Raw genomic sequence first — 12,762 nt, forward strand, 5'->3', positions numbered from 1 at the left:
CTCCTTCTGTGGAGTGTGGTCCTCTCCTGACTCTAACCCTGTTACATTCCTCCTTCTGTGGAATGTGCTCCTCTCCTGACCCTAACCCCGTTACATTTCTCCTTCTGTGGAGTGTGCTCCTCTCCTGACTCTAACCCTGTTACGTTTCTCCTCCTGTGGAGTGTGCTCCTCTCCTGACTCTAACCCTGTTACATTCCTCCTTCTGTGGAGTGTGCTCCTCTCCTGACTCTAACCCCATTATGTTTCTCCTTCTGTGGAGTGTGCTCCTCTCCTGACTCTAACCCTGTTACGTTTCTCCTTCTTTGGAGTGTGCTCCTCTCCTGACTCTAACCCTGTTACATTCCTCCTTCTGTGGAGTGTGCTCCTCTCCTGACTCTAACCCCATTACGTTTCTCCTTCTGTGGAGTGTGCTCCTCTCCTGACTCTAACCCTGTTACGTTTCTCCTTCTTTGGAGTGTGCTCCTCTCCTGACTCTAACCCTGTTACATTCCTCCTTCTGTGGAGTGTGCTCCTCTCCTGACTCTAACCCCATTACGTTTCTCCTTCTGTGGAGTGTGCTCCTCTCCTGACTCTAACCCCATTACGTTTCTCCTTCTGTGGAGTGTGCTCCTCTCCTGACTTTAACCCCATTACATTTCTCCTTCTGTGGAGTGTGCTCCTCTCCTGACTCTAACCCTGTTACATTCCTCCTTCTGTGGAGTGTGCTCCTCTCCTGACCCTAACCCTGTTACGTTTCTCCTCCTGTGGAGTGTGCTCCTCTCCTGACTCTAACCCCGTTACGTTTCTCCTTCTGTGGAGTGTGCTCCTCTCCTGACTCTAACCCCGTTACGTTCCTCCTTCTGTGGAGTGTGCTCCTCTCCTGACTCTAACCCCGTTACGTTCCTCCTTCTGTGGAGTGTGCTCCTCTCCTGACTCTAACCCTGTTACGTTTCTCCTTCTTTGGAGTGTGCTCCTCTCCTGACTCTAACCCCATTACATTCCTCCTTCTGTGGAGTGTGCTCCTCTCCTGACTCTAACCCCATTACGTTTCTCCTTCTGTGGAGTGTGCTCCTCTCCTGACTCTAACCCTGTTACATTTCTCCTTCTTTGGAGTGTGCTCCTCTCCTGACTCTAACCCCATTACGTTTCTCCTTCTGTGGAGTGTGCTCCTCTCCTGACTCTAACCCCGTTACGTTCCTCCTCCTGTGGAGTGTGCTCCTCTCCTGACTCTAACCCAGTTACGTTCCTCCTTCTGTGGAGTGTGCTCCTCTCCTGACTCTAACCCTGTTACGTTCCTTCTGCTCGTCTCCCACTCCCGTCATGTGGAGTCTGTAACACTCTATACACACTCAACACGTGTCCTGCTTCTGCACTGTGAACGCAGTCTACATGCACCCACACACACACACACACACACACACACACACACACAAACACTCGCACACACGCACGCACACACACGCACGCACGCACACACACGCACGCACGCACACACACACACACACACACACACACTCGCACACACACGCACGCACACACACACACACACACACACACACACACACACACACACACACACAAATCCCTGTGCAGTTCAGTGATGGAGGTTGGGCTCTGTTTTGACGTCAGTGAAGTGTTAAACGTGTTTAGCTGTTTGTCAGAGATATTTTTAGAATCTATCTGCCCAGAAACACTTTCTATCTTTCTTTATTCTTCTTTCTTGCATTTTCATTCATTCTCCCTTTTTTGTTTCGTTCTTTTCTTTGACATAGTGTCCATATTTAACTCTGTTATAGGTTTTTTGTTTAAACCAAGTTTGTAAACTTTCTAATGTTTCATAGCACCCTGCTAAATGTTATAAAGAAAACACCAGTAAAATAAACCCTATAAACAGAAGAATAACATCAAAACAAAAGGTCAAAAGGTCAGAATAACATCAAAACAAAAGCACACAATACACAAAAGGAACCCTCAGTCTTTCTTTCTCTTTTTCTTTCTTTGTTTTCAACTCTTCTCTTTCTCTCTATGTGTCCATATGAAATAGTGTATAGTTTATAGATTCTATGTCATACTACACTTCTCAGAACCAACCAAAGTGAAGTATGAGCGTGTGTGTGTGTGCTTGCTTGAAAATGTTTTAGAAATCTTTTGTTTTACCCCAGTCCCAGATACCGGGCCTTTACCGGGCCTTTACCGGGTCTTTACCGGGTCTTTACCGGGTCTTTACTGATGAACAACCCTCCATCTTCCCTGGTCCTGCTTTTATCCCTGTAGTTTCCTCCCTGTACTACGAAGCTGACGTCTGTCAGTGGCGTCATGCTTGATTTGACTGAACAACTCAATCTTGGACACCTTCTTCCAAATAGCGACTAAATTAAACCATCTGTGCATTTAAGCACTGGGTCCCCACACCTCCCCAAACCCTCATGCTGGTGATATTCTGTATGAAGTCCTTAAATCATCACCTAACCCATCACATATTTTCAACTGAGAAAATTACCAGACAAATTCATATGTAGGGAAAATGTGTCTGCTTTGAAGACCCCTCCCGTTATAGCACTGCTGGGTGTGAACGTGGGGGTAGGTGTGGGTGGGTACGGGTGGTGGTGGGGGTGGGGGTGGGGGTGTGTGGGTGTGAGTGTGTGAAGGTGTGGGCGTGTGTGCAGGAGGGGGTGATGTCAATTAAGTATTTCTGGAGCAAACTACAGCTATCGCCACAAATTACCTATGAGATGCATCATTGTTGCTACAATCTGACTCATACCAGTCTGAAAATGTGTATCAACACCAGGATCATTTGTTCATTCATTCATTCATTCATTCATCCTTTTGTCAATTACCTTTATCTAGCTAATGGAAGGTTACACACACATGTTCACACTCACATTTCTACTGTTTCTGGATCTTGATGAGTTCGTCCTGGGTCCTAGGGGCTGTTCTAGGATCAGTTGTTTAGTAAACAGCTCCTTTATAAACATCTCGTTTTGTCACATTGTGAGGAGCTTTCTCTGTGCACCGACTTTGTGATATCAGATATGTTGGAATGAATAGACTGAGCATGAATAACATTAGATTCGTTTTTGTTGCACGTCATTTACCAGTAACGGATTAATTTTCTCCCTCTCAGTAAATTTAATGGAATAATTTTCATCTCACTTGACATGGTGTCTTAGTGATAACACTCCAGACGTGCACCAGAGTTCAGGGTCCCTCCTGCTTCAGTTTCATATGCGATGGCCTTGATGTCATGACTGTGTCAAGCATAGACAGACGAACTTCAGAATTTACAAGAGGTTCTGATAAACTATACTGGATATTGCGATGATTTTAATCAGTAATGGTATCGTGCAAGTTTTCATTCTGTTTCTTCTGGAACATAACATTACCATGTGACTTTTGAGCTGGCTTCACCTTTAAACATTACCTTTGTAGTCTAATCTATGGTTATTTAAAAGCCATGCACAAGAAAATAATGAATTTAGGTTGCATAAACACAACTCTTTTTTCATATGCTGTTTTTTGCCTTTTCTTTGCAATGTGACAATATGCGCTGCCATGGATACCACCCTATGGTTGGAGGAGTGTCCCTGTGAAGCAATAATAAATTATGAATTGAGGATTTTATGGAGGAATCTCAGACTAGCTGCATGTAATGTGGGATGGAAGCTAATTATCCATCCTGTCCAGTGGCAGCCGTTGGCTCTTAATTGTCAATGCATGCTCAGAGTCCAGTGTAAGACAGATCCTGCCAATGGTATACACACACACACACACACACACACACACACACACACACACATGTATGCACACAAACCATTGTCACTGCTTTGTTGCTAAAAAAGAAACCAACATAGCTGAGTAACCCCTGACTGGTTCTTTCCAGTGTTGGTGAATCACTTTTGTTGTTTATTGATTTATTTTTGGTTTGTTTGGCCTAATGGGGTTTTTCCACTGATAAGTTAATTTAAGAAGAGATGAGAGTATGGAGAACTGGCTATACCAGAGTCATTAGGGTGGGCACATTTACCATATGGATCAAAGCTTTTGTGGTCAATTCTGTGAATGTTTTGCAATTATAGGTGTAGCTAGGGTATAGGGTATAGGGAATAGGGAATAGGGGATAGTTGAAAGACCACACTTGAAACTCTGGTCTTATTTGCTCTTTTTTATACTCCCAAACTTCCCATGTTGGCTCCATGATGAATCCTGTACCTGTCCTCCTCACTGACTCCTCCCATCCTCACTGACTCCTCCTGTCCTTCTTGACTCCTCCCATCCTCCTTGACTCCTCCCATCTACCCTGACTCCTCCCATCCACCCTGACTCCTCCCATCCTCACTGACTCCTCCCATCCTCCGTCACTCCTCCCCAGTTCCTTCTCACCATCTCTCTCCATCTTTAGTAATGTCTTCTCTCCGCTGCCACGAAGTCCAAGTGAGAGATGTGTGAGTCCTGCTGTCCTCCTACTGTCCCTGTCCCCTTATAGAAGACCTGCACTCACAAACCTGGACACCCTTCACACGCCCACATGACATGTTGGACTCCTAGACACAATATAGTGCTACACACAGATGTAGGCACACATGCACACACACACACACCACACACACACACACACACACACACACACACACACACACACACACACACACACACACACACACATCTCTCTCTCTCTCTCTCTCTCTCTCTCTCTCACTCCTAATGTGGAACATACAGGGTATGAACCACCCACGTCTGTATAAACCTAACATGGTAAAGCTTATTCACATTATTCACAGTGGTATACACACACACACACACACACACACACACACACACACACACACACACACACACTGGTATAACAACTCATACACTTACACACATACACACATACAAATGCTTGCTAACGTCACATACTAATGCCCCTGATAGGGTGATAATTGGTTTGCTTTAATTAAAAGTGTGTCTCATATATTTGGATTAACAGATTGTTGTGTTTCTTGTGTGTCGTCATTCATGCTGGTTTGTGTGTGTGCACATGTATTTGTGTGAGAGAGAGGCAGTGTGTGTGAGAAAATGTGTGAGTTTGTGTGTAAATGTGCGTTTAAGTGAGTGTGTATGTGTAAATGTGTGTGTGTGTGTGTGTGTGTGTGTTTGTGTGAATGTATGTAAATGTGTGTGTGTCTGTGTGTGTGTGTGTGTGTGTGTGTGTGTGTGTGTGTGTGTGTGTGTGTGTGTGTGTGTGTTGTGTGAATGTATGTAAATGTGTCTGCAAATATGCGTTTTTTCTAAAGGGACTGTTCCGTTGGTTCTGGGAGCCGTTATACGTCCTTTTTATTTAGGTTGCTAGGATACAGCCCCCTCTGATGAAATATTCCAGCCCGAATGGAACTGTCCCAACACACACACGAACAGTCTTACACACAATCGTGCTGTTGTGGGAAGTTTATGTACGTATTAGACACTCCAGTTCCCAAACCAACAGACACACACACATCCACAGACACACACAGTCGGAGAGTGTACTAAAGAATGCCACCCCCTGAGAGATGACTGACATTCGAAAAATGAGAAGAGAATAAACTAACATAGTGTACACACACACACACACACACACACACACACACACACACACACACACACTCACTCACATACACACAAAGACACACGCTCACAGATACAGAGCCAAGATATAAAATCCTCGACACCCAAACACTGTGCAGCACACATGTGGTGTGTGTGAGTTGTGTGTGTGCTGGTTTATCCCGTATGTTGTATAGAGCTCTGACACTCTCAGTCACCGCACAAGGACTGTTCAGATGAGAGCTGCTCGTTCTACTTCAGACCACAGCAGATCCCGAACAAGTGCTAACCACAACAACCTTGTTTCCCCACTGGGCTTCTCCTGGGGACACCTGTGTGTGTGTGTGTGTGTGTGTGTGTGTGTGTGTGTGTGTGTGTGTGTGGTGGGAAGGTTGTGTGAGTGGGTGTGAGATATTCTAATTAGTAAAATAATTCCTGTGATCAAATATTAATGAAAGCCCAATTATCTAGGCCCTGTATAGTATTCTGTATAGCTGCATCACAACTGTGCATCACAACTGTGTGTGTGTGTGTGTGTGTGTGTGTGTGTGTGTGTGTGTGTGTGTGTGTGTGTGTGTGTGTGTGTGTGTGTACATGTGTGTGTGTGTGTGTGTGTGTACAGTACAGATGGGCACAGCTGGTGTATAACGTGGTCTTGTGGTGCTCACTCTGCATGCTTCTCACTTTAGCACAGGAGGCATCATCTTTTGCTCCCAGTCTGCTCCTCACACACACACACACACACACACACACACACACACACACACACACACACACACACACACACACACACACACACACAGGTTCAGTGGAGTGGTATGGCTATTTTTCATGATCTATTTTTTATTATAACAGTAGCTGAATATTACAGCTGCATGTTTGATCTGTTACTATCAGCTCACACACTATTAGCAGTACTAGGGTTAGTACTGGTACTGGTACCGGTGATGTTGGTAGCCACAGTTACTCACACTCAGTACTTTATGTGATCATAACTTGCCTTTAACAACCTTACAGTCTGTCCACTTTTCATTTCTATAGAGTGTTTCTAGTTTTACCTCTATCTCTCTCACTCCCTCTCTCCTCTCTTTCCTCCTGTGTTCTCTCCCTCCCTGTTTCCTCTCTTTCCTCCTGTGTTCTCTCCCTCCCTGTTTCCTCTCTTTCCTCCTGTGTTCTCTCCCTCCCTCTCTCCTCTCCTTTCTCATGCTCTCTCACTCCCTCTCTCCTCTTTTTCCTCCTGTGTTCTCTTACTCCCTCTCTCCTCTCCTTCCTTGCAAGCTCTCTTCCTCCCTCTCTCCTTTCTTCCCCTCTTTTTCCCCTCTATCATTGACCATTCTTCATTGCTTCCTCTCTAATCTCATTTCATGTTCATTTGTATTCCATCACACACACACACACACACACACACACACACACACACACACACACACACACACACACACACACACACACACACACACTGTTATAGGATGCTCTACAGGATGTGGGGATAATTGGGATTTCATTAATATTTGATCACAGGCATTATTACACTGATAGGTGTCTCATGAGCAGAGACAAAGATGCACGCACACACACACACACACACACACACACACACACACACACACACACACACACACACACACACACACACACACACACATTGGCAGACCCTCTCTCTTCCACTCGTATCATTCTGAGCCCAGACAGGAGGTCAGACAGCAGGAATGCCACATCTGTCTTTTTTCCTCTGATTTACACACTCATCTCCTGTCACTCATTCAGTGCCTTGGCAGAAAAATATGCTCGCTGTAAAGTGTGTATGTTATTATTCTAAACATACATATTTTTGTAGATACACATGTATTATGTACATATGTATACATTCATGCATCATGTGTGTGTTTGTGTGTAGACTCCCATTTCTACTTTATAAAGTTCATATAGTTTATAGAGTTTATAGAGTTTTGCTCTACGGAGGATGTGAACTAGCTGTGCTTTTGTGCACTGTTTAGTTACCCTGACTCAAATGTTTACGCAGTGTTAAACTCACTTACTCACACGCTACAAGAAGACAGAGACCTGACAGGACACATTCACACTGTAGCTTTTATTTTTAATCAGGCCTGAAACATTTCTTACATACTCAATATGTCATTTGCAAATGAAAAATGTTAAATATGGCTTTATTATTTTATCTTTCCCTTTGTTCAAGGGACAGTGCTGGTGTGTGTGTGTGTGTGTGTGTGTGTGTGTGTGTGTGTGTGTGTGTGTGTGTGTGTGTGTGTGTGTGTGTGTGTGTGTGTGTGTGTGTGTGTGTGTGTGTGTCAGGTATGTTCTAGATGATGTACTGCCCCTGGTTTGTATTAAATAGAGTGGGATGAGACTGGTTTGTAGAGATGGACCCCCCAATCCGTCTTACTTATTTGCTAAAGTGAGTGTTCTATTACCCCCACGAGTGCTGCAGACTGCCCTTTCTGCTCCCTGACCTTTCTACCCCCCCACTCTCATTCTCCAACTCACTCTCTGTCATTCTCTCACTTTCTGTTTGTTTCTCACTCCCTGTCTCTGTGTCTCTCATTGTACGTGTCCCTCTCTGTCTCTAATGTTTTTTGTCTCCTTTCCATCTCACATTATCACTCTCTCTCCTGTCTGTCACTCCCTCTCCTGTCTGTCACTCTCTCTCCTGTCTGTCACTCCCTCTCCTGTCTGTCACTCCCTCTCCTGTCTGTCATTCCCTCTCCTGTCTGTCACTCTCACTCCTCTCTGTCACTCTCACTCCTGTCTGTCACTCTCACTCCTGTCTGTCACTCCCTCTCCTGTCTGTCTCTTCCACCTTTGTTCCTATACCGTACTAAATCTTATCTACTGATGTCCCCATCTTTACACACTCTGTGTCCCCCTTCCCCGTCTCTCTCTGTCTCCTGCTTTCTCTCTCTCTTACTCTCTCTGTCTCTCTCTCTATGTCTCTCTGCCCTGTAAGTGCCCTAAGGTGATGTAAATATCTTATGAGTGTCTGCACCCTAATGCACTAAGCTAATGGTGTGTGGGAATGATATATACTAAACCACACATACTAAGGTATGCACAGACACACAGACATAAACACAGATACATACACACACACACACACACACACACACACACACACATGGCGGAGTGCGTATTTTACCTGTGTCTGGCAGTGTGAGGGTGGGCACAGTGGGTGTGTGTATGTGCTCCAGCCCTCCGCCCTGAACTCCGCCCTTTTCGCGTCCAATTAGCCTGGCTAGCGCATTAGAGCGCTGCTTTCTCTGCGGATGCTGCTAGCTCTCTGGGGCTGTTCCGGAACCTTCCGCCTGCGGTCAGCCATTTTGGCAGGCTGGGAGTCCTCCTTGACCTTTCGCTTCGTGGGTACTTTTTTCTGTAAACCCTCAAGGGTTTATTTAAACCTGGACAAGTGGATTTACTGGCTATCCCTGGGGCAAGCTTAAGGTAGCACTGAAAAGAGTTGAGCAACGTTAACTTGGACTTCATCAAGACCTCCTTAAACTTCACTCCTGAATACACTGACCACAGGATCCTCCTCAGAGCGGTCAACATTCTTCTTATTACAGCTGCCATGGCAGTGACCTCATGTTGTTTCACTGTTCCCCAGTCATAATATTAGATTTTTAGATATTATAATGTTTTACTTAGCAAAATTATATGGAGTGTCATTTGAACAGTGTTTCCTATCCCTTCCATCCAGTGGGATTTGATTTTTACTCAGCTTAAGATTCAGCTCAGTGATGATCCAATATGATATTGTATCTGAATTTGTAGGGTTCCATGAACACACAGGTCCGTTGATGGAGATGTGTTCAGCCTCCCGTGGCATCTCATATGGGTTTTAGTGTCATTTCATTAGGATGCGGTTGCAATTGTGGCTCTGATTGTTTTCTTTGTTTGTTTTTTAAAGGCAAAATCTCTTATTTTCATAATAAATTTTTAGTTTCATTTTACAAGTAAGCTCTTTGGCAGAAGGCTGTGATTAACTTTAATAGCTCAAACTTTTTCAAATTAAGCAGTTTCTTTATTTTATCTTGGCTTATAGGTCTAATTTAAATTTGTTTGTTTGTTTGTGTGTGTGTGTAGGAGTGATCTACACCATGGACATGTTGGATCGTGAGACCCAAGAATCTTATTGGTTGACTGTTTATGCCACAGATTTAGGAGTGGTGCCTCAGTCAGCTGCACTTCAAGTCTACATTCAGGTGAGTGAGTGTGTGTGTGTTCATGTGTGTGTGAATCTTTCTTTTTTATATTGCATTTGTTATAACAATCATGAATGTTCCTTTGTGATATAATCTCGTGTGTGTGTGTGTGTGTGTGTGTGTGTGTGTGTGTGTGTGTGTGTGTGTGTGTGTGTGTGTGTGTGTGTGTGTGTGTGTGCGTGTGTGTGTGTGGATACGTGTGCAGGTAGAAGATGTCAACGATAATGCCCCGTTGACCTCTGAACCCATGTACCACGCGTCCGTCCCTGAGAACTCCCCCAAAGACATGTCCATCGTCCAGATTCAAGCTCAAGACCCTGACGCCACCATGACTGATCCCCACCTCTCATTCCGCATTGCCAGTGGCAACCCACAGAACTTCTTCAATATTAATCCCCACACTGGTGAGGCTGCTTTAACTATGAGTGTAACTATTCAAACGTGTCTGATAAATACATCTGAACCTTTCACAGGGATATTTGACAGGTCTTCCTGGCGACAGCTAGCTAACCACTGCTATTGATAGACTGTTAAAAGTACTACTTGCATTCTGTGCCGTTGATTGATTAATTTTGCACAAGCAGGCCCTCCTCCTACCCACAATCCCCTGCTGCTAGCCAGCAGGAAGAGCTGATCCTAATTAAAACTTTCTGAAGTTCACAGGTTAGTCTGTTCGAAGGCAAGCTGTAGAATCATAGATAGAAAAGGAACTGCAGGAAAAGAGACATGTGTGTGTGTGTGTGTGCCCTTTTGTTGAATTTCTTCCTCTAGTAAATCAGTGTGAAAGTACTCCTTAGACATTCTATGGATCGCTTCCGAAACAGAAGCCACATTACACGCTTGACCACCAAAAGCAACATATATTAACACACACACACATGCACACACACACACACAGACACGCACACACACATGCACACACACGCATCAAAGCAGAACCCCCCCCCCCCCCCCCCGGTTTAGCACTGGTGTGTCGTTGAACACATGGCCGGCCTGTTTACCCCTCTGGCTAATCTTGCATCAGTAGTAACTGTTATTGTTTACAGCAGGCAGCCATATTGGCCCGTGCCACTGAAGGTTCAATGAGCCTTCTGATCCAGTTAAATACTGCAAAGCTCCACGTGGTCCTTCATGATCTTCACAGGCTGTATATACAATCTGCCATAGAAAACATGTAGCATCAATGTCACGGCAAGCTGGACAGGCCAAAAAGGCTCTTTGCCTAATGCATTAAAAGAGACCGAAACTTCGAAAGTCAAAGAGACAATTGTGGAGAGACAGTAGATGTAAAGAAAAACAAAGCAAGACTGTGTGTGTGTGTGTGTGTGTGTGTGTGTGTGTGTGTGTGTGTGTGTGTGTGTGTGTGTGTGTGTGTGTGTGTGTGTGAGAGAGAGAGAGAGAGAGAGAGAGAGAGAGCATGTATGTACATGTGTGTGGGTCTCTTCCCCACCCCATTTGTAATGAAGGTATACGTACTACCTTAATTCTGAGTCTCTTTTCTCTTTGTGCACTAAAAGCTATCTATATGTTAATCAAAAGCAGAGCTCAGTTTACCTGCCCCCCCCCCCCCCCACACACACACACACACACACACACACACTGTCATTCTCTCACTCTTCCTCTGCCCTCACACGTACACACAAAGACTCGTTACAAGTGACAACTGTCAGCTTCTTCCAACTCTTGGGTGTTCTGTCTCACCCCACCTCTCTCTGTGTGTGTATGTCTCCCTCCCACCTCTGTCTGTCTGTCTGTCTCACCCCCACCTCTCTCTGTGTGTGTCTGTCTCCCTCCCACCTCTCGCTGTCTGTCTGTCTCACCACACCTCTCTCTGTATGTCTGTCTAACCCCCATCTCTGTCTGTCTCTGTCTGTCTCACCCCCACCACTCTCTGTTTGTCTGTCTCACACCACCTCCGTCTGTCTGTATCTGTCTATCCAGTTCCCTCTCACTCTTTTCAGTTTGCATGTCTCACTTTCTCTCCTCCTCTCTCTGCGTGTTTCCCTCCATCTGTGTCTCTCTCTCTCCATCTTCTCCCCCTCTACCACTCCTCTCCCTGTCTGTCTCTCTCCATCACTCTTTTGGTCTGTCTCCCTCTCTCCCATCCCCTGTCTCTCTCTGTCTGTGTGCTGTAATGTTTGGTAAGCGTTTGGCAGTGCTGTGTTGTGGACCAACCTCTTGCTGTGATGGTGGACCAGCTCTCTGCCATGGCTGTATTAAATGATCTGATTTTGTACAGAGCAGGAGGCTATTAAATTGTCTGTGTGTTCGGAGAAAGACGGCGAGATTATTGTTGGTTTGATATTAACCAGTGCTGCCTTCTCCACTACTCCAGTGCTGTTTACTTTTTACTGACAAACTGGGGTTTCACTTCCAGATCTCATCCATTATTCATCACAGCCACAGTGAGCAGGGAGCGAGAGAGAGAAAGATTGAGTGAGAGAGAGAGAGAAAGAGTGAGTGAGAGAGAAAGAGAAAGACAGAGAGAAAATTGCCGCTGTTCCAAGAGCACCTGGCAGTTCCAGCAGCTTCTAAATGTAATTGTGGATGAGAGGAGTTGCGTTTTTGTCAGAAACACAAGCTGAGGGATGTTTCGTTTTGAACTTCAGTCGTCTGTTGCCACCTTTCAGATCCCCCATAATTCCATGGCCATAACTGAACTCATGATGCTTGAGTTCACCTAGACGCCATTGGCTAAAGTCCGAAAAAAATGAAAAAGGCAGAAAAATCTGGGAAACTTTAGTGATGCCTTCTGTTCTTGTTCTATATTGTTATAATTTGTAAAATTGATTTGTATGACTACTGAACTTTATCAGTAGACAAATGATAAATGGTGGTTGTATTATTTATAATAAAATAGTGATTGTGTGGTATGTGGTTCATTAGTTTACTCCAGTTTCTAGTTACCTGAGGGGTGTTGGGTAATGCTGCTTGTGTTGTAGTGTATTTCACACGTCCTAGTGGTGTGGACACTTGTGTTTGGATGTCGTCCCCTACA

At 44.9% G+C, this 12,762-nt stretch overlaps 1 protein-coding gene across 1 annotated transcript in view; it reads left to right on the plus strand.

Moving 5' to 3' along the window:
- Positions 1-8,828: 8,828 nt before the first annotated feature.
- The window catches only part of fat3a (FAT atypical cadherin 3a), a 49,296-nt gene continuing 45,362 nt past the window's right edge, over positions 8,829-12,762 (plus strand). Inside the window, 3 exon segments of the mRNA XM_076975946.1 lie at positions 8,829-8,922; positions 9,646-9,764; positions 9,970-10,168. Coding sequence (XP_076832061.1) covers positions 8,829-8,922; positions 9,646-9,764; positions 9,970-10,168 — 412 coding nt within the window.

This window comes from Brachyhypopomus gauderio, chromosome 16 (assembly GCF_052324685.1).
Source record: "Brachyhypopomus gauderio isolate BG-103 chromosome 16, BGAUD_0.2, whole genome shotgun sequence".
In the NCBI taxonomy this organism is placed as follows: domain Eukaryota; kingdom Metazoa; phylum Chordata; class Actinopteri; order Gymnotiformes; family Hypopomidae; genus Brachyhypopomus; species Brachyhypopomus gauderio.